At 40.8% G+C, this 22742-nt stretch overlaps 1 protein-coding gene across 5 annotated transcripts in view; it reads left to right on the top strand.

Annotated features, from left to right (window-relative positions):
- The window catches only part of DCBLD2 (discoidin, CUB and LCCL domain containing 2), a 47236-nt gene that overhangs the window by 5371 nt on the left and 19123 nt on the right, over nt 1-22742 (top strand). For 4 of the 5 annotated variants that reach the window (XR_014525509.1, XR_014525510.1, XM_083500778.1 and 1 more), the window contains exons 2-14: nt 5320-5547; nt 8232-8369; nt 9481-9532; nt 11019-11091; nt 12002-12135; nt 12892-12932; nt 13977-14192; nt 16188-16312; nt 17895-18042; nt 18453-18578; nt 19703-19796; nt 20277-20326; nt 22104-22241. Coding sequence is in view for 3 of the 5 variants with exons in the window: in XM_083500778.1 (XP_083356904.1) it covers nt 5320-5547; nt 8232-8369; nt 9481-9532; nt 11019-11091; nt 12002-12135; nt 12892-12932; nt 13977-14192; nt 16188-16312; nt 17895-18042; nt 18453-18578; nt 19703-19796; nt 20277-20326; nt 22104-22241 (1563 nt within the window). In the remaining 2 variants the exon portion in view is untranslated. Of the gene's footprint in view, nt 1-4757; nt 4795-5319; nt 5548-8231; nt 8370-9480; nt 9533-11018; nt 11092-12001; nt 12136-12891; nt 12933-13976; nt 14193-16187; nt 16313-17894; nt 18043-18452; nt 18579-19702; nt 19797-20276; nt 20327-22103; nt 22242-22742 lie in introns of those variants that run through there. The other variant, XM_083500779.1, reaches the window with a different exon arrangement.

The following is a 22742-nucleotide window of genomic DNA, read 5'->3' as shown; positions in this document are numbered from 1 at the left end:
CTGCTACCTTTCCCCAATATTTCACCACAAGAGCACAGCTTTACTTGACATTTTTTTTGTAGGTATAAGATTTATTTTTTTAACTCCCATAAAGTTTTAATAGAGCATTTCCAGATCTAGTCTGATTCCATTTTTCAAAAACATCCTTTTTTTTAAAAAAAAGGTAATACAGATTCAGATTTGTTTCTGTTTATAATCACTTATTTAAATATGCTGGAAGCTTCCCTGAAGCGCATTCACAGACCATCATTGGTTCAACCCTATATTAACTCCAGGAACGTTCCAGTTTTTGTTGATGCAGAAGCTTTATGGGAAACTGCAAAATCTGTGCTCCATCCTTAGATATTGGTTAGAAGATCGTCTGAAAAAAATAATAATCCACTTCATGCATTTTTCTTCCGTCAATAGTAGTCTGGTTTGAACCCTTATGTAAGTTTGGTGAGCAGAGGATGCAAGCGTTCCACGGATCTCAAGCCAAGATCAGCCATCGTAAAACCAGATGGGTCTTGGCCATCTGTATTGCTCTTCAAAATATCCAGCAGCTATTGCTGCACTTGCATATCTTGGGGCGCCTCTTAATTCATGCCAGCTGATATGACAGATGGCTACCAGATATTGGTTTAAACTTCAAACTGAACTTCTGAACTATCACCAGGGACAGGCCGAAATGCCTTTGGCAGGAAGGTGAAGCAGCTCTACATTGTGGGTGCATTCACTGGGGTGGTTTTCACCATGGTTTGCTATGTAGATATGTCTCAGTGAACTTGAGGAATACACCAGGCTGCACTCCCCCCTTTCCCTCGCCTGTCCGGTTGGGCTATGGGTTTCTGCACTTCTTCCATTGGTGCTCAGTGGAAGAGTTTCAAAGCACTTTGCCTTAGTTTTACATGCAGGCAAAGAATCCTGGTTGTAATAAAAGGCAAATGGTTAATTGCTAAGCAAGTCAACTTCAAACCATGGATTTTACAAAGCTAGCTTGTTTAACCGTTGTCTGCACCCTACATTGGGCAGTATTCCTCTGCCAGCTTGTCCCCTCCTAAATTGAAAATTATATAGAGTATCTGTCAAGTGTCAACAATGAGATTTAAATCTTATTTTGCTAAAACTTTGATGTGTCTGGTTCAATATTTAAAGGGATATGCAAGTAACATGATTCTGGTGACTAGCAAGGAAAGCCTCTAGCTTACCCTGCCGAAGAAGTAGCACATTTTTAAAAACCAGCCAGCAATAAAGCAATAAATTATTCGTGTTATTATTACCCACCTTGCACTAGCAGATCGCCAGGGGCATTATAACAATTTAAAACTGAGAAATTAAAAATAGTTAAAACAAATTGCAATCACAGGAATATGCATTTTTCAGAATGCTGCCCGGGAGACCTAATATGGCACCAAAGCTAATATGGTACCAATCCAGTATGTTTTTATTAAATGGTTGAAAGCAGAGTGTGTCCTAAGTTATGAGAAAAGCCTTCTGCTCCTTAGAATTTGATTGTCCTCAAGGAGTTTCAGAAGCAGGAACTGATAATTTAATGCGTCGTGAACCATAGGCTAAAACACACAAGCTGCATAGTAAATTTACAGTACTGTACACAGTAAATAAGCAAAACTATTGCCAGTGTTCAAAATATGGCCACGTGTATTACCCTAGCAACAAAAAATATTTCGTGAAAGGGTTTCTAATGCTTTGGCACCATTGCCATGCAGCAAATAACTTTTGTCTTACAATCTTCTGGTCTGTTGTCTTCATTGGTTACAGTAAGATAGAGAAGAAGCTTTTTCTCCCACCTGTGTGTTGGGAGTATTGGGAAGAAATACCATCTGCATGCTTGCTCATGGTGTGTTTCAAGTTGTTAGGATCCATATAACAGGCGCCTTGTTTTCAGGGATTGCATTGAGAGCACCTTTTCCTTATTTGGTAATGAGCACAAAGGGGATTTCAACTTTGAGTCACAGTGCAACTCAGTTCACTCTCAGTCAGCAAGGTATCCTCAATGGGAACTTAAAGAATTTGTTTTTGCATTGCTATGTGGAAAAAACAACAACAAGTGAGTGTGCATGAGAACTGTGGTACTCTGCAGTTTAAAACCGGCCAATAAATAACAGAAAATTTTCATGATATTAGCAAATCTTGAATAATTTGTGGGAGAGTATTTTGCATCTTGCTGGAAGCTTGCTAGTTCAGAGCTCACCATCTCTGTGGCTGAATGTATCTCCTAAAGACAGTGAGGTTTCTTTTCTGTAACTATGAATCAAGAGTGTAACTCACCTGGTCCAGCGTTCTGTTCTCATAGGGGCCAGTTACCGTATTTTTCGCCCTATAGGGCGCACCGGCCCATAGGGCACACCTAAGTTTTTTTGGGGGGGGATAAATAAAAAAAAATTATCCCCCCCCCCAGGCGCGGAACTCCCACCGGTCTCCCCAGGCTTGCGTATTCTGCCCGAAGCCCGCAGCGTGCTGCTCAGCGCGCCCCAGGCTTTGCAATGCAGGCTGCTATCCGCAAGCCTAGGGAGCCCGGCAGGAACTCCCACGGGCTCCCAAGGCTTGCGGATAGCTTCCTGAAGCCTGGGGAGCGAGAGGGGTCGGTGCATTCACCCCATAGGACGCACACACATTTCCCCTTCATTTGGGGAGGGGGGAAAGTGCGTCCTATAGGTTGAAAAATACGGTAGATGGCTGTGGGAAGCCTGCAAACAGGGCTTGATTGGAACAGGCTTGTGAGTTGCAGCTTCTGGAATACACAGACATATTTCCTCTGTCAATGGATGTAAAACACGCCATCACGGCTAGTAGGCACTATTAATCTCATCCTCTGTGAATTTGTCCGATCCTCTTATAAAGCCAGCCAAATTGGTTTTTACTACAATAGGTTGGTTGGCATTTAGAGATTTAGGATTGATGTGGAAGCATATGTCCAGCACTGCCTTATAGGGTCATATGTGAAACTTGTTTTTTATTCTTTGCTAGCATCACTTTAAGGTTATGTTGTATGATTAAGTGAGTAGTCATTAGCCAAAGGCTAATTACAGACAAGTAATCTTTTTCTATCTAGTGAGCTCTCTGGCATCAAAACGTTAACTTCTTAGATCAAACTATATTGGCATGAAATGCATAAGTTACTAGGAATGCAGACCCTTTTAATGAAATAATTCGTAACAAATCGTGTTTCTTTTCTTCTGCCTGTGCTGCTCCCTGCCAGCATGAACAAAAAAAACTATGCAGTGAAGCCATCTCAGAATAAATCAATCAATACAAGCATTTGGTTTTTTCCAAGAACGTTAAAGGGAGCCTTTTAAAGCACTGGCTAGCTTTCTTGTGAGAATACTGTCAATGGTATATTATGCTCTGATACTTGATAGATTATTTAGTCATGAGAGTTTAACATTTCCATTGCCACAAAATTGACACAGGGTTCTTTAAGGATGGCAGATTCAACACTTGCTGATTCATATGTATTACATGACATAGACATCTTCTCAGCAAGCAGTTTGAACTGCAGAGAACTTCCTTTTGACAATTACAGTATATGCCGTATCTTTTACTATGTGAAGTGAATAGTATTTGGGAATAGGAGGATAGAGTATAGATACTAATTGAATATGGAACTGTAAGTTTTCCACTGTGTTTCTTCAGCCCCACATGCAGAAGCCCAAATGTATGGAGGTTAAAACCAAAGGAACCCCATCTTTTTGGCAGGCAGTGTTCCTGAGCATGTCCCACAGGGTAATGTAAGCACTTTTCCATCCAGTCTTTCCAACTCATAACAGAGGTGTTTGGTAGCCATTCTGAAGCATTCCCCTTGCCAGGTCCTGCTTGAAACAGGTTGGTTTCAGGGGAAATGGTATAGCACTATGTGCTGGTTAAAGAAAGTCAGCTGCAAAATAGGCTCAGATAGCAACAAAACCCCACAAAATAGACCATTACACAGATTAAATGTTTTCAGTTACCTCTTGAAGCAAAAGAGAAAGAACAGCTTAGCACCTGCCCCCATCCCACCTCCCAAAAAGAATCTGGATGCGGGGGGGGGGGGAATCCAAGGGTCGTGGCTACAAAATCCTGCCTGGGTCTCTGCCAATCTAAACTCTAAAGAAGAGGAACCCCAAGCAGTACTCCATATAAAAAATATTGTATGCGGAAAGACATTCCCTCAGCTTTGCTGAGTCGAGGCAATATAAAAGGGTCACCGACGTTCATTGCATTTTTTTAGTGGAGGACTAAAAGGAACGTGACAACTTCTTGTTTCATAAGGATGCCTTTTATAATCTCTCCCACAACCCACCCTGCCTCCCTCTGCAGGCCCCAACCAGTCAGTTGTCTGATATGTGGTTGTTTAAATTTCCACATTAATTTTGTTGACATTCAAGAGTAAAAGAGTCTGAAAGCGACGCAGGGAAACACAGCAACTGGATTGCCTCTGAGTCACCTCGTTTGGTTACTGTCCCAACTTAAACACTAAGCAGTTTATGAAACATTTAAACAAACAAATAAAGGCAGGATGGACCTATTTAAAACATGATATGTCTAGCCAACTGATTACTGCTCGTTGATCTTCTTGAGTGACCATTATTAACCCAACTCTGGATCAGGAAGGTTTCACTGGGTGTTGCTGCCATCTCCGCTATAGGGATAGGCCTTCAAATGGTTTCTTTGTCCTGTTCAATGGGATTCAGCATGGTTTCTCACCCACTTGTAGTTTAACTGACCTACTAACCGCTTCATGGACTAGAAATCCCACCAGACAGCTGGCAGAGGGCATTTTTGCAGACCCACATATGCAGTACCAGATTCATTGTGGTGAGTCTTAGAGCCCTTAAGATACTGACAGAGCCCCCTCATTGCCACAGCAGCTGTGAAGTTACCTGAGTATTTATTAATTGCATGCAGAAGTTTATATTAAAGGGGGAGAAGGAATATATATATTATTTAAACTTGGACTTCTGAATTGCCTTTTTTAAAAGAAGAAGAATACTTGTCCTCCTGAGGGTGCTTTTATACCCTGAGGGTAACGCTAGAATACTTGCATATCTGTTTACTAATCTATATTCCCTTGTGTAGAATTTATACATGAAAAATAAGAAGCCTAGAGCCAGTGCAGAAATAAGGCACTGAACTCTGAAATGCTACTATGCAGCACAATTCTATGTATGTCTGCTCTTGCATGGCAAGCCACTGTGTTCAGTGGGGCTTACTCCTGGGTGAATTTGCACAGAGTTGCAGCTTTAACACCGGTACTGAGATGTGGGTTCGAATCCCATTCTTTATTTACAAGTAGCATATGCATGAGAAAGCCACACTACCAGTCAATCTTTGTTTTTGTAGGTGATGGATGTGGACATACCGTTTTAGGTCCTGAAAGTGGGACTTTTACATCTATTAACTACCCGCACGCCTATCCCAACAGCACTGTGTGTGAATGGGAGATTCGAGTAAAGCCTGAGCAGAGAGTGCAGCTCAAATTTGGGGATTTCGATATTGACGATTCAGATTCTTGCCATTTTAATTACGTGAGAGTTTATAATGGAATTGGACCCACAAGGACAGAAATAGGTAAGAACTTCTTCTTGTTATGTTGTTCGAAACAGGGGGGGGGGACTCCTTTATGGTTTGTTTGTTATTTAGTAAAAACATGTCTGAATTATTTGCACGGTCCATTCTTCCCAAAACTCGAGAGAAGAAATTTAATTTGATTCTAATGCTTTTTTATGAGTCATAATCAGTATTGGACATTTTCTTACTCTGGGTTTGTTTAAATCAGACATTTAACATTATGGAGGAAACCCTCTCAAGAGGGAGCTGTGACCAGTCACAGGTGTCCCTGGATAGTTGGGCCCTCCAGATGTTGCTGGAGTACAATTCATATCTTGGTGGGGCTGATCGAGTCCAATAATATTTGGACAACACTAGGTTTGCCAGCCCTTCTGTAAAGCATGAACGTGGCAGACTTGAGCTTGCAAACACAAGCATTATGACAGCGTGTCTCCAAACATAAGTTTAACACCTACACTTTACATTTTTAGATGTACAACTAAAAGAGAAGTGTGTGGAGTGGCCTTTCAGGGGAGATATGCTCATCATTAATTTCTCGAGGTTAAGGCATTCAAATGATCAGAGGATAAGGGAATATAGGAAACAGGAAGTTGCCTTATACTGAGTCAGCTCATTGTTCCATCAAGTACTAAATCATCACCACTGATTGGCAGCAGCTCTTCACAGTTTCAGATGGGAATCTTTCCAATCCCTATCTAAAAATACCAGGGATTGAACCACATACTCTACAAATGAGCTATGGTGCCCTCACGGTTATAGCTAGAACTTTCAAACAGGAGCTTGAAGGAATCTTACAAGGGCAAACATTTGTTTTCCAACTTCTTTTTTGGTCGAAAGATCCTGGTCTTCTAAATTTAAATGTGCACTGAATAGAGAAATGTCTCCTTTTTAATCGTATCTGGCATTATGTTGTTCTGCACCAAAACGCAGCTATGTCTAAGTGGTGATAAAGTTACCTGGCTTTGGGAGAGAAAGATGGGGATGGGGATTGAGAAGCGCAGACATTATATGCAGGGCAAAGGAAGTCACTCCCAGAGCTGAATTTTTCTAAGATTTTAAAACGTATTCTTTCTCTTGTAAATTTGTCAATATGATGGTAAATCTGACATATATGAAGTGGCAGTAATATCCTGTGGTTTTTATTACTTTTGTATCTCTGACTGTGAAACGTTTAATAAACCTTTAGTCTGTGCTGGGAACGTCTTTGTATGCTGCCAAAAAAAGGGAGTGGAGAGTGGAATAAAGACTTAAAATGTCATTGATACCAACAGAGCTGACATTTTCTGGGTTGATTTTTATATATATATATAAAAAATCAGTTGCACTGTTTTTCTTCCTTCTAAACCCATGACCTAGATACTTCTTCTGATGGTGTATTTTTAGACTGAAGATTGAATGTGGTTGCACGACATCTGTAACGTGAAGGCTTTTATCAAGCTTGGTGACTCTTCTACTTAGATGTTGCATGAAAACTTAGACTTGCTGTAAGCCAAGCTCACTCGTAAAAAAGAGAAGAAAACATGAGGTCCTTAAATGGCAAGGAACGTCCAGTCCTGATTAGGGCTTAAACACTTTTACAAGTTGAGTTCACTGGCCCAAATAAATTATCTACTTGTGTTCCCTTTACCTCTCAGCTGTTCCCAGCTAGTGTGGCTGCATAAGAGATTGAGCAGTGTGTGTGTGTTGCTCTGCTGAGAGAGAGCTTTTTGGGAAAAAATAATGGTAAGGTTAAAACGGGCAGCCATTCCCCCCCCCCCTTGAACTTCCAGTGTAAGTTTTGTGTATTAGAAATAAGAGTCAGCGGAAGTAAGTTGACTGCAGATAATGGGCTGGCGGAGGATTAAAATATTTAAGCAAAGGTAGATGTAGCATATGTTGTGGTGTAAGAGCGTCAGCATTTGAATGAAGTATTGAAGCCAACTCTGTTGATGCTGGGAACTTTAAAAAAAAAGGAAACTCCAGAGTGACTGGTTCTTCAGAACAGCTCCACAATCCATGCCAACCCCTTTCTCTTTCACAGATAGTTTTAACACTATAGTCCTATTAATGCTTAACAGGGAATAAGTCCCACTAAACTCAGTGGGTATTCCTTCCAAGTAACAATGCATAGGAAAAAAATGTAAAACTATTGGTGTACATGTATTTGACAAAGAAACTGGATAGTAATTATTTGGATACTTGGTAGCATTTGTAGAGATGGTGAAGTGTACTAAAATTGCTCTGCACCATTCCTTCAGTATTCCTTAATCATTGTGTCCTGGTTTCCTCTCAGAATTGGAGGTTGTAGCCAGTGCTGTATGTGCACAAGCAGAACAGACTTGCTTGTGAAGCAGGATTTCACCTTCCTCCCCTTTGCAAGATGAGAAGAACATCTGCTCTAAAGGGCCAGGGAACCTCTTGAGAAAGGCACATAGAAGGTGGAAAGGAAGAAGTCCTACTGTACAAGTAGAATTCATTTCCTTCAGCATCAGATTTCACCCTGATAATTTGTGGTTTTGGAGATTTAGGAGATGGGTTTAGTTTCAAACAAACCCTAGCTTTGGGATTTCTTAATGCCTTGAAACTGGGGGGAATGGTAAGAAATAGATTCACAAATTTGTTGAGCTGTCAAAGACGTTCTGAATGTGCAAATCCATACTAAATCGATAAATGCTTATTAACTGTCTTCCTCCTGCCCCTTGCAGGAAAATACTGTGGTTTAGGCTTACAGATGGAGAATTTAAATGAATCAAAGGGTAATGAAGTTACAGTACAATTCATGAGTGGCATACACTTCTATGGACATGGGTTTCTTGCATCCTATTCAACCACTGACAAAACAGGTATTTATATGTTTCTTACCTAGCGCTGTGTAAGCACTCCATACAACTAAGTGTGCTTTCTTACCGCATGTAATTCATTCTTGCTTTTCTGTTACCCAATTACTGATAAATTATTCAAAGTGAATTAAGCATGGATGGTTACAAAACCACGTCTAGACAGAGTAAGATGCATAATAACTTGGTTTATATGCTGCAGAACAATATGGGATTCGAATAAAGTTTATAAATGGCCCACTCATAAAACATCAAGGCAGTATACTGTAATGCATACAGACACAATTGAATATAAAAAACCTTAAAACAATGCAAAATACGAAAGAGCTGGGTTTTTTTGAAAGTGGACGAAGTCCCTAGGGTTCCTAACAGATAGCAACTATTGCATTGCAGCTACATCAGTTTTTGCCTAGTGACCTACCCATTCTCTTCCATTTCTGCAATCCCATCTATCGCTTGTATGTGAGTATGTTCCATTGTGTTCAATGGGACTTACTTCAAGTAAAGATGCATAGGATTGATCTGTGAGACTACAGTGCTCCCTCCCCTTTGTTGCTTTGTTTGGGCTGGTTTCAGTATGGGATAGATGTGGGTAATGATTATAATATGAACTGCAGTGGTGCCCCATTTGTGTATTTCCCTCCCCCCTCATAAAGACCCACCGTGCACCAGCAATGCTTGGAGGTGTCAGTGGGGCTGTTCTTACTCTCTCAGGCTTTTTAAACACATTTGACTTTTTTTGTGAGCTACCCTGGAATTTCTGCTGAAGGGTAGTATATTCTTTCAAACTATTTAAGCATGCTTTCATTTCACTCGATTAATTTAATGTTTGCCACATTCGCTCCAGGATTTTTCCCGAGCCTTTAAAATGAATACTTTCATAATCCGATAGATCTTATTAGGTCTCTAGCTAATTATAAATGTGCAATTCTCTACTATGCTGCTAAAGAACTATTTCATGTTGATGTATTATCAGACTGCAGCAAGTGCCTCATACTACATTGAATTGCAGATGAGTTGATTCAGGGAGATCAATTTGACTTCAAACTTTTCATCCCTTAATTATAGACATCCTGCTTTTTGAAAAACAATCTCTTCACTGTGTTTTTATTTCTAGATTTAATAACGTGTTTAGACACTGCAAGTCAGTTTTCTGAACCAGAGTTCAGGTAAGAATTGGTCTCTTTTTAATACTTTGATAATAATTTGATAATAATTCTTGATCTATAACACATCCCCAGATCAATCCAATATTCAATGAATTTAACCCCAATTAATTTCCTACCCTGATTCTTCTCCATGTCAGTTTCTCCAGTTCATTTTACTTAATTAATCCAGAGGTCTTGGGAGAAGGCAGCAATTGAAGGAGTGTTCTATACCTCACCTAGCTACTTCTGTCAGGGACGCCTTCTCCCTGCAGTCATAATCCCAAGTACCTGGTTGTCTCCAGAACAAATGCCCTGAGCCCAGGTTAGAATTGACACAGCCCATATTGGCCTGAACTCACAGAGGATGGACATTCCACACCCAGGAAGGGTGCACTTGGGCACTATGTACTGTCATCTGCAGGGCCCATTTGAAGCTCCAATACATGCAGTGGGACTTAATTTTAAAAATTTAAGTAAAAATAGATCACCACCTGTCTTCTTTGTATGTCTGGAACCAGACCTACAGAAAAGCAGACACTGGCCCAGACAGTATTATTTATTGAAATACCAGGCTGTCCATTAAGAAGGCGGACTCCTAATCACCATAGAAATTATGGCATATGTTTTCAGTGCTTGTGATCCATTATTTTGGAGTATTAGTACATGGACTAACCCTTAAAATGTGGTAGATTGCATTAGGTCTCATAATGATCAGTTTTCAAGGTCTGAAGTGTGTCAACCTAGAAAGTAATATGTATTCCCCCCCCCATATAATTTGTGCTTACATACAGTTGAGTAAGTCTTTATTTCTTATACCTAAAAATGTTTGTAATCTCTCATGCCAGTAATCTAACAAGGCACGGCATCTTCAGTAGTACAGTATTATGCATGGTGTAGCAATATCCCCGTCTCCTTCCCCCACAACATCCTTAAATCACTAGACTTGTGTAGATGGATCCCTAAACTTGCTCAGTTAACTTTCCTGATTAAATTTTGCAGCTTGGCAGTTTTCACATGCTGTGCAGACCTGGATGTAATTACTTTGTAAATTCCACTGAAGTAATGGGATTTATTTAGAGTTCCAGGATTTAAGCATAAGGTGCACTAAGCCAATTCACAATAAGGCACTATAGAAGCATTTAAGTGTACATCCACACCCACAAGGATTTGTGCAGATTTTATGTGTTTAGTATATAAAAAAATAAAGAATAAGAATGCATTACCCAATTTTTATAGAGCCAGATTCTTCCTTAAGTCTACTTAAAATATAAACCCCACAACACTTTTAGCTACATACTCATTTTTTGCTATGAAAGTCTTCTCTTGGGCATGTGATTTTTCTGACTCTGGCAGATATTAAGTATTTTGGAATGCTTTTGTGAAGTAGTAGTATGTTTGACATGCCAGTTCATAAGGAAGGAAGTTCACCACACAGGCTATTAAAAATTCCAGTTTTGTAATCGAAGGCAGTTTGCAGATCTTACTTTTATATTCCTGTTTCTTACAGTAAATATTGCCCAGCTGGATGTGTGCTTCCTTTTACTGATGTTTTTGGGACTGTTCCTCACGGCTACAGAGATGTAAGTAAACTTCAGAATGGTTGTTTGTACTTTTAATTGGGTATTCAACTGTGGTTTTCAGCTTATGGCTTTGTAATATGTCAGGGGTGAGCAAACTTTTTCAGCAGTGGGCCTCAGACCTTGTGGGGGGGGGCTGGGCTATATTTTTTTTGGGGGGGGGAATGAATGAATTCCTGTGCCCCACAAATAACCCAGAGATGCATTTGAAATAAAAGCACACATCCTACTCATGTAAAAACACGCTGATTCCCAGACCGTCCGCGGGCCGGATTTAGAAGGCGATTGGGCTGGATCCAGCCCCTGGGCCTTAGTTTACAGTGTATGTACAGTGGTACCTTGGGTTACAAACGTTTCAGGTTACATACGCTTCAGGTTACAGACGCCGCTAACCTAGAAATAGTACCTCAGGTTAAGAACTTTACTTCAGGATGAGAACAGAAATTGCGTGGTGGCGGCGGCGGGAGGCCCCATTAGCTAAAGTGGTACCTCAGGTTAAGAACAGTTTCAGGTTAAGAATGGACCTCCAAAACAAATTAAATTCTTAACCCGAGGTACCACTGTAATATGTTAAGCACTCAAGGCACATTGCTGTAGACAGGTTTTCAGTGACAATATCTCTTAACCAAGGCTAGCTAACTTTGGCCCTCCAAATGCCTCAGCTGGAATGATCAATCCTCAGGGATGGCTGGAGTTTTAGTCCAGCAACATCCGGAATGCTACAAGTTAGCCATTTCTGTTCTGGTACAGAATTATATCTGGATTGAGTGGGAGAGCTGTGTATTTTTTGTGTGCTTAGAATTTTGCAAAAGGAAAGTTTCATACGTACCAGATAGTTAGCAGTAGCTTCTTTAACCTACTGAAAACTGTTGAAGTGCTATCAGATAGTAAGTAATCTATCTTCTCTCCTAAGTCTTCCTCCATTTGCATGGCTGGGGTGCATGCAGGAGTGGTGTCCAACGTCCTAGGAGGTCAGATCAATGTCGTAATCAGCAAAGGCATCCCATACTATGAAAGTTCTCTGGCTAACAATGTCACTTCAAAAGCGTAAGTCGATATGTTTGCTTTTCAGTTGCTACTTCTCTGTATTGTTAAAACATCATTGCAGGTAAACACTTAGTTCTGAAATATGAAGGCTAAGTTCAGGCAAGGATATCAGTTAAATTATGCTGCAGTGCTCCTGTAGTGTTATTAGATAGTTTGGCCTATAAGTAATGAAACATTGCTCTTGCAAAGTTGTGAAAATATCTCTTTTTAAAGCAATTTTCCATAACATTGTTTGTTCGTGAAATTCCTTCTCTTTCTTGCTGATTATTATGAATGCAGCTTGTTCATAGCCAACTTTTGTTGTCATTCTTTTTCTTTAACTCTTAAAATATGAGGTGGGCAGTATTTAAAAAGCCTTCACACACTCCATAAAGATTTTCGAGAAATCTAGATGGACCATTTTATCCACTGTTCCAAATGCCAATCTGGATGTCAAATTGTGCGATTTGGCTTTTGGAAAATGCGGATATGAACTGATGGTTTGACGGGGATACAAGGCAGATGCTCTATCACTGAGCTATGGGTCTTTCCCAGGGTGAAGTCTTTTAGATCAACTTTTTGCGCAGCTTTTATCCCATAAATATTAGAATAGTGTGCCAAGAGTAGTGAGTTTACTGCTATAATACAGAAACACTTCGCCCTTGAACGATGTTGTAATAGAACACAGAGAGAGAGAGAGAAATTAAGGGGAAATGTTACATTTTGTTGGAACTAAAGATGTAGTTTTGTGGTGTCTTTGGTTTGTTTTTTACACAGAGGAGCACTGTCTTCAGGTCTCTTCACTTTCAAAACTAGTGGTAAGCCTTTCTTCTCTATATTGCCCCTTTGTGTTTAATGGGATCTATACTCTTATCTAGCCTGGTATCTCTTTCATCCCTTACCAACATAAACTCGTGGCTAAATGGAGATCTTCCAACTTTGGTCTTGAACTATCTCGCCTTCCTTCTCAGTTATTGAAGGAGATAATCGTTCCCACTCTCCTGACCCCCTTCCTTGAAGTGATCTGTGAAGTTTTTCATTCTATTTCAGAATCAAATATGCTTATTATTAGATAAATGTTTGTATCGTGCCCTTCCGGTGCTTACCACTTAGGGCTGCTAACAATTAAAACCAACCATTTAAAAAAATGATACTATAAAAGCAGTGGTGCTTCAGATAAAAACTGTGGTACTCCCTCCCCACTCAGATATATTTGGCATCAAGTCTTTCTAATACCAACTGAAGAAGACCCACTCTCTCACCCAGGGTTTTGGCTGAATCAATATTGTTGCACTTTGTAAACAGCTATTTTAACTCTTGTGTTTTTGCGCTCACCTGTTTTTACCGTTTTCTTGTTTAAATTTGTTGTGTGTTACCTGCTGTACCCTGCTTTGAGATTATTTTATAATGAAAAGTAGGTCACAAATTTTATGAATATATATATCTATACAAGCATCAAGTAGAGGTTTATCTCTACGTTAGAACAAATGCATGGCAAAACTGAAAGGTTTCTGCCATAGAACTAAACACCAAAAGAGAGGTTTCAACCAAACATCCCAGAGCAAAGTGTTTTAGGTGTGGCCGGAGGGAAGATCCAAAATTGTGCTACTTTTTTTTGAATGTTGCTAAAGTCCAGGTTTTCCTTAAAGTAGCGATAAAAACCTCTTGTTGGAATGATTGTCTGCAAAGATAGGCATTTCGATGAGAGATAATCAACTTACTTGCATTTCAATATATGTTGTTTAAATGGTACAAGGTTCATTGTGATCTAGGCCCTGTTCTGTCTTTAGGCCTTGGGAAGGGTTTAAGTATTTATTGTGTTATAAAAGTTGCACCATCTCTTGGACGCTTTGTATGTTTAGGTTGCTACGGGACACTGGGAATGGAGTCTGGAGTCATTGCTGATTCGCAGATTAATGCATCGTCATTTCTAGAATGGCCTGAGCAAGTGGGGCAGCCCAGCACCTGGAGGCCAGAAAGAGCCAGGTTGAAAAGGCCTGGACACTCTTGGGCAGCTTTTACCAATGATGAGTATCAGTGGTTGCAAATAGACCTAAACAAAGAGCAACGTATAACAGGTAAGCACACCTGTGTTCATTCTTCAAAGGACAAGTCCTCTCCTAGCAGTAAACACCCCAATGCCTAGAGGTGGATTTAGGGCAACACGATTTGCCCCCCCCCCCCGGGTGCAGGGGTGAAGGGAGTTCCTTCCCACCTCCTTCCTTCCCAAAGCTGGGCAAGTGAGGCACTGGGCTTTGGGAAGGAGGTGTGAGGCTGTGTCTGAGTCCTAGAGGTCCCCTGCCTCCTTCTCAAAGCCTAGTTAGTGTTTTCCCAGCTTTGGGAAGGAGGTAGGAGGGCTGTAGAACTCTGCCAGAGCCTTGTGTCTCCTTCCCAAAGCCCATTACCTTCCTTATTGGAGTTGTGTATGGGGGGGGTCATCAACATTTGGCCTCACACAGGACACCATAATACCAAGGTCCACCCCTGATGCTTTGAATGAATGAATGGCATTTATTACATCGGTCCGTGGACAATAGCAGATTGAAACACAATGCCAAGCATTAAAAAGCCATAAAAGTGCAGAAGTCACAATTACAGTGAAGACATGGAGCTTTATTTACAAAACAGATAGACGTTATTAGAACAACAAAAAATACTTGTGACATTTGGAAGTTATTTAAGGATATGTTTACTCTCGTGTCTTCAAATCTCCATGACAATTTACAAATACTGAATCAGATATTACAGATATTGCCTTTTCGGTGTAGAAAGAAGTGTGTGTGTGTGTGTGTTCATGTCCTCAGTCCAGTGCTATACATGAGCAATGCCATTACATTAGTAATGGCCTCTTGTAGCAGAGATCAATGCTTGAGCCCTCTGCTAGTTTTGGCTCTGTGTTAGGCAAGGCAGGAGGAAAGCCTGCCACAAAGGTTTGTCTAGTCCAGCGTCATGGTCTGCCTTGTAGCCAGCCAGAGGTCCATGTGAAGCCCACAAGCAGGCCATGAAGGCAGCATCTCCCTCTGCTGTGGTTTCCCCGTGACTAGAATTCAGAAGCATGTTGCCTCTGATCCTGGGGGTTGTAGTTTCTGATAGCATCATCCTCCATGAATTTGTCTGCTTGCCTTTTAAAGCAGTCTGAAGTTGGTAGACATCGCTTCATCTTGTGGTAGCAAATTCCATAGTTCAACCATGAGCTAGCTGTGTGAAGAAATACGTCCTCCTGTCTGTCCTGAATTCCCCATTCTTCAGCTTCACTGGATGAGCCCAGGTTCTCGTATTGTGAGGGAGGGAGAAGAAGGTTCTTCTACTTTCCTGTCCCCACACATAATTTATATACTTCTGTCATGTCCCTCCTTCTTGCCTTCCAAATTAAAAATAAATAAATCCAAACCTGGCAACCTTTTCTTACAGTTGAGCATTTTGATTAATTTGTTTTTGCACCTTTCAATATCTTTTTTTTTATAAAGTATTCGAAGTGTAGTTGAAGAACAGATTTGTTGAGAGGGACTACAATATTGACAGTTTTATTTCCAGTCCCTTTCCTAACAATCCTGAACGTGGAATTTGCCCCCTTTTCACCATTGCCACCTATTTGATTCAAGTTTCCATCGGCCTATCAACCCTGACCTCAATATTCCTTTCTGGTCAGCCATTGTCAGACTGGATAGCTAAGTTGTTTAGAGTGTGGCACTGAGAATGCCAAGGTTGCAGGTTTGATCCCCGTATGGGACGGGTGCAGAGGGCTGGACTAGATGATCCTCAGGGTCCTTTCCAACTTTGCAGTTCTGTGATCCAGGGCCTGTAAAGCCAAGTGGAGTGTTTGCTATCACCAGCTTATAGCCCATCAGTGTATATGTAGATATTATTATTATTTTGCCACAACGGGCAGAATTTTACCCTTACCCTGAACCACATTTGCTATTTCATGGCAAATTGAGCAAGTCAGGAAAGATCCTTCTTTAGAGTTCTTCGTAATTCCCTTTCCTGTTTTTGCTGGGCAAGCGTCTGTGTTGATTAAATGTTTTAAAAATGCTCTTGCTATTTATTGTAAATGAGAACCTTCTTATCCACAGGTATAATAACTACTGGATCCACCTTAGCAGAGTACCATTATTATGTCTCTGCCTACAGGATTCTGTACAGGAGCGATGGGCAGAAGTGGACAGTATACAAAGAACCTGGTGTTGAGAGGGATAAAGTAAGCCTGCCCAACATTCTATGTGCAAAATAAGATGAAGTTGGAGTGCATAGGAACTCTGGGTGTGTGTTTAATGATTCTGGAATCATCACTTAAGTATGAAGGTGCTTTTCCAGAGGAATTAACATTCTTCCATTGATAGAAAGCTAAATGTTGACGCACCCTGCTGATTACAGAACTCTGAAAATGGGAACATAAGTTAGTCTCTCATGGGTCACACGAGCCCATCCAGCATACATGGAATAAACAGAGGCTGGAGGAAAGAAGGATTTCTCTCCTTGCATGTGTATTCCTTGGATCGAAGGAGGAGAGAATCTATGCTTACAGTGTGTGTCTGTGTGATGTGCATGCATAGAAGGAGCGTGAGGAGATGGGATCCTGGGAATTTTTTTGGGGGGGGAGAGATTTGAATCTAGGCTTTTGACACAATGAAGAATATGTATGGTGTGTATTTGTTAGATGGTAGCTCTGGTCCATGGGGTCACGAAGAGTCGGACACGACTAAACGACTAAACAACAACAACAACAAGTACATTACTAATATTGTATGCTGCGTTGAAGTGTTTCAGCATTACATATTTATACTGCTTGACCTAATGTAGAGCAGTTTGCCCTCTTGTGCTTGGAAAAGGCAACAGGTTGTGAACTTGGATGCTGTGCAAATCTGACTCTATCACTACCAAGGTTTTGGTAGCAGGTCACATCAATGAAGGTTTGCCTTCAGTTTCCCCCAGATAAATGCTGCGTATCTATCACCTCACGAAAATATAGGGAAGCTTTTCAAAAGAGACTCCTGTTGATTGGTATTTCCAGTAGTACAGTGGTACCTCGAGTTACATATGCCTCAGGTTACATACGCTTCAGGTTACAGACTCCGCTAACCCAGAAATAGTGCTTCAGGTTAAGAACTTTGCTTCAGGATGAGAACAGAAATCGTGCTCTGGCGGCCCCATTAGCTAAAGTGGTGCTTCAGGTTAAGAACAGTTTCAGGTTAAGTACGGACCTCCGGAACGAATTAAGTACTTAAACCCGAGCTACCACTAAATTAGATTAGTAAATATATTAAGTGCTTAGTACACTAGGAAAATGATCAGAAATGAACTGTAATACTTGCTTTTGACTGCCCTCTTCTGGGCATACAAAATAATAATTTTGAAAAGCACATCTACCTAAACTTTTGTAGTTAACTGAGTGTAATCGACGGCAGGTTAGGTAGATGGGCTTTCTATTGGGTAGGTGAACATTTTAAACTGCAGTATGTCTGTGTGTGTACACACACACACACACACACACACACAGTATCTGGTTGGAGCTCATTTAATGTGTCATTTAGCAGATGTATACAAGGCTTTTCAATAAAAGGTATTCAATTAAAACCCCCAGAATAAGTTATTCATTAGTTGACCTTACACTACTAGAGCCATCTGTACTTTGAGAACTCTATGTCTGCTGCCCAGAGTAGCTTAGGCAAGCAGAAGAAAATATGAGTATTAGCTTATATTCCTGGAGCAGTATTTTGTAATGCAGAACTCCTAATGTCTTAGAAAAATGATGTATTTTACATCAAATTTTGTTTTTCTAGGTATTTCAAGGCAACACTGGGTATTATCAAGAAGTCCGCAATAACTTCATTCCACCCATTATTGCTCGTTTCGTTAGAATAAACCCTTTGAAGTGGCACCAGAAAATCGCAATGAAAGTTGAACTGCTAGGATGTCAGTTTAGTGTTGGTAAGTGGAGTGACTTTTATCATTCTTTATATTAACATGACTTGCCTTGGGAGAAGAATGTGATACAGACTGAATTTGTTTGTGCCTTCCCAGTTTGTGTTATTCCCAGTTCGTTGAATAACATCTATACTAACAAATTTGCACTGCTTGACTGTCTGGCATGCAGCAATTGTATCAACGTTTTAAGTTTTATTCCCAAAGTATGAGCACAGTGCAGCTCGCAACAGTTTTCTTAGGCAGTAATCCATGCATTCATTTGCCAGCACAGCACGTCTTAGCAGCAATTTTGTATTGGCATATTAAAGATTATACAAATGCCATTGTATTTTGTAGCATGCTTCATTACATAAAGGAATCTGCTTGGTGCTTTAACGAATGGCATGACCTTTAATTTTTGGTTTTCTTCAAAGTTCGGGCTCCAAGACCTACAGTACCCCCACCACCCAGGAACAGCAATGACTTTCCCTCGCACACTGATAAAACCACCTTCACTCCGGAGATCAAGAACACTACAGTAGCTCCAAGTGTAACCAAAGGTAGTGACATCTATATAGCAAATAGCATTGCATAAGGCTAAGAGTCAATAGTAATTCTATATTGATTCCCTGCTATGTTTTTGGTATATTGCCAACTATATTGATTTATCAATAATATATATATATATATATTGTAGCAGAGATTCATGTAGCAGAGATAGTAGTTGACATATACGGTAAAGGGTAAAGGACCCCTGGACAGTTAAATCCAGTCAAAGGTGACTGGGGTTGTGGCACTCATCTCGCTTTCAGGCCAAGGGAACCGGCATTTGTCCACAGACAGCTTTCCAGGTCATGTGGCCAGCATGACTAAACCACTTCTGGTGCAACGGAACACAGTGACGGAAACCAGAGTGCACGGAAATGCCGTTTACCTTCCCGCCACAGCGGTACCTATTTATCTACTTGCACTGGCGTGCTTTCGAACGGCTAGGTTGGCAGGAGCAGGGGCCGAACAATGGGAGCTCACCCTGTCACGGGGATTCAAATTGCCGACCTTCTTATCGGCAAGCCCAAGAGGCTCGGTGGTTTAGACCACAGCCAACAGGGCATGCTAAATTTGAGTAGAAAACTAGAAATGGATACCCAACTACTAACCAGTTTATGTACAATTTAACAAACATTCTCAGCTTGAAATGTTTTGCTGGGGTGATATCAAGATGGGCCTTTGGGTCTCATTAGGCTGACTTTGGTCTGAGAGGACATTTCTCACCAAACCGCAGCTTAGGGGCCAGCTCTTAGGGCCAGCTGATTGACACTGCCAGCAAGCTCAGCTTTGTTTGCAGGCGATTGTTTGGATTCAAACTGGCGCCTGTAAAGGGGCCTTGCTGTAAATGGGAATTGGCTGATTGATGGTTACAATGAGGCCTTTTGAACTTTGACAGATTGGTGGCTCTAGTGACTGTCCAAGACAGCCCACAGGTGTGGTGGGTGCACAAATTCAGTTTCCCTCCCCCTCCCACTACATATTATTATTGGTGCAAAATGGTATTTTGCTGCAGTAATATTTGGATGCTATTACAAGCTTTGAATGAACTTTCTTCAGTATTTGTACAAGGAACAAAGGGGGTTTCGTTTAGTGTGCCTGCAATGCTTATGGACTCTACTTGTTTAATGGCTTTCAGATGTGGCATTGGTAGCTGTTCTGGTTCCTGTGTTGGTCATGGTCCTTACCACCCTCATTTTGATCTTAGTTTGTGCCTGGCATTGGAGAAACAGGTAAAGGAATAATTAAATGCTTTGCATCCTCTACAAGGGAGGAAATGTAATAGGTACAGGAGGAAATGGGAGAAATGAAATATGGTCAATTAAAATGCTCAATTTATGCATTAACATGAAGAATAATTTAAATTGGTGTGGATATGTGTTCAGGAGGGCCTTGTTGTGGTCGTGCAGTACTTTAACCTGAACAATCTTGAGAAGGCTGTGTAGGTTCAGCAGCTTTTATATCAGCAGAACATGCAAATTTAACTAACTTCCAGGGGGACGGTTGTCTTTGCTGCTATTTCTTTGAAATAAAGTGAGAAGGAGATCAGTCTCTTAGTATTTCAGACTCTCCACCATCACCCCCCCCCACCCCCAACTCCAGAGAAGACTGTACCTGTTCTTCAAAACTAGTACCCACAGTGTTGATCTCAAATGGCTGTTTCATATTGACACTAATTTTGGGTGTGTTCTGCATTTCACTCACTTTTTCAGAAAGAGAAAATCAGAAGGAACCTATGACATACCATATTGGGATCGTGCAGGTAATAACCATTGTAGCACCTCTAGCTGCATCATGAAGCATTGAGATGAACATATATTTGTGCAAATTCCATCTATTAATGGTTGGACTTGGGAAAGCACTTGCTTGCTCAGCCCCCTCATACAAAGCCTCTCTATTGTTTGACTTGATTACCTGAGCAGCCCAAATCCTTCCTGCCTTCTCCTCTCTGTATGTTTTAAAGGGGAGGCCCTTTCTGTTCCCACCAAGGGTGGAAGCACTGTTGATGGCAACAAGAGAGGCGGCCTTCTTAACACCTCCACCAGTTTTGGGAACAACTTCCCCCCGTGAAGCATGGCTGGCTCCGTCTGTTGCTGCCTTTCACTGATCAGGAAATCAAACCCTATCTCTTAACCTGAACCTTAGCTCTAACTCAAAACCAAACCCTATTTAACTCTCTCCCTCAGATACTGCCCCTTTTATTTTCCCTGCCAAAGTGCTGTTCCTCCCCCCTCTGTAGCCCATACACGAGAGGCTCTAACATTCTGGTGGAGTTTCAGAGGAAGTGCATCACCAGACTCTAGTCTGGCTCTGCTGTCTTTGTCACGGCCCTTCTGTCTTAAGAGGGACCTTCACACAAACACATGAGGGGATTCCTGCATTGCAGGAGGTTGGATTAGATGACTCTTGGGGTCCCTTCCAGCTCTACAATTCTGTGATTACACACCCCCACCACCATGTATGGATCTACATGTGTAATGCTCTGCCACATGAGGTGGCGCCTAGGACCTATACATGCATATATACATTGAACCTACAACCCCCAATGCACTGAAAGAACGCATAAGAACATAAGAGCCCGCAGTGTCTGGCCACCCAGATGCTTGTGAGAAGCACACAAGGCAGGACAGGAGCACCACAGCCTGTCTTGGCAGGTGGTCTTCTGTTTGTTTACACTATGGTTTGTTAACAAGCTGAGATCACAAACCATGATATGATTCTGGGTTGTTTGAACAACTGAACTATCCAAAGTTCCCCTGAGTTTAGACATAATGTAAACCACCCTGGGATCTTCGGTTGAAACGTGGTATAGAAATGTAATAATCATCTTTATTTAATTAAAATACACACACACATACATATATATATATATGTTTATATGTATACATATACACATAAAGATAAAAAAGAGAAAGAAAAAAAACATTCAAATTTTTTTACATTATTATACAATCATTCATTAAATTTCTAAATAAAAGACTTCCAATTCTTCTCATTGTACTTGTATTGTTATTTACGTTTAAACACACAGCCTTCTATTACCCTGATTTGTTTTTGTGTACTCTAGTAAATTAACATTTGCACATTGTATTTTACAAGGATCAGTTTAGTTCTGCAAGGAGATTGTTATTTGAACAATATGTTTTTAGGTCATCTTTGAATATTTTCCATTCTTTGTATACTTTCTGGTTTGAAGGCCCTCTTACTTTCCTCCTCATCTCTGCCAGTTCGAGGTATTCAATCGTAAGAGTCTGCCATTCTATTATCGTGGGCGTTGTTTCATTTTTCCAATTTCTTGCCACTAATATGGTATAGAGATGTAATAAAGAAGTCTCCTCTTCATTGCCACATAGGAAGAGAAAAGGGGTAGAGGGGAAGCACGTGAGCCAAGGGCTTGCCACTGTTTGTCTATGTAGCCCAAAATTGTGCTAAACAGGCAGATTGCTTCAGAGTAACCAGGTAACCATTACAGGGGAAGTTCCAAAGCTAAAGAAATGCATATTGATTCATAACCATGTCACTTGTAAACCTCGATATAGGTTGGTGGAAAGGCATGAAGCAGTTTCTTCCTGCCAAGTCTGTAGAGCACGAGGAAACGCCTGTTCGTTACAGCAGCAGTGAAGTTAGTTGCCTTAGATCAAGAGAAGTTACAACCATGTTACAAACCCAAACTGCAGGTATTTGTCTTCTCCAGTTTATCTTGATTTCAGTAAATGGTGCCTGTTTTAAATATCTTTGCAGATTAAATCGCAATAGTCTTACCTTCCTGTATTTCCTCCCATACCCTCTAAATTCTTTTAAAAAATCTGTGCCGGGGATAGATGTCCAAATACAGCTTGTAGAAGGACGGATTCTGGAGTTAGCCAATGTGGTACAGTCCTCGCACAGAATTGTGTCACTTGAGTTTTTATGAACAATCCGCTTGAGTGTGGCTAGTTGAAAATCCCACCATGGAGAAGTTGCAAAACTAACTTTTCCTAATAATTGCTTGGTTTTTTCATGCTTTCAAGTAAAGTCCAAGTGTAACCAATAATCATTTGAACTAGCTCACATCTTTTCAAGCAGCCAGTAAAACATAATTCACAAAATATTTAACTGGACCTCTTTACTCAGAAGTATTGATTTCTATTATTGTTTCGCTGAATATGCCTTAAATATGGCATATGTGATTACACTAG

The sequence above is a fragment of the Podarcis liolepis genome (genome assembly GCF_965112155.1).
Source record: "Podarcis liolepis genome assembly, chromosome: 4".
Lineage (NCBI taxonomy): Eukaryota > Metazoa > Chordata > Lepidosauria > Squamata > Lacertidae > Podarcis > Podarcis liolepis.
Note: the sequence above shows the minus strand (reverse complement) of the source record. Positions and strands in the feature narration are given on the sequence as shown.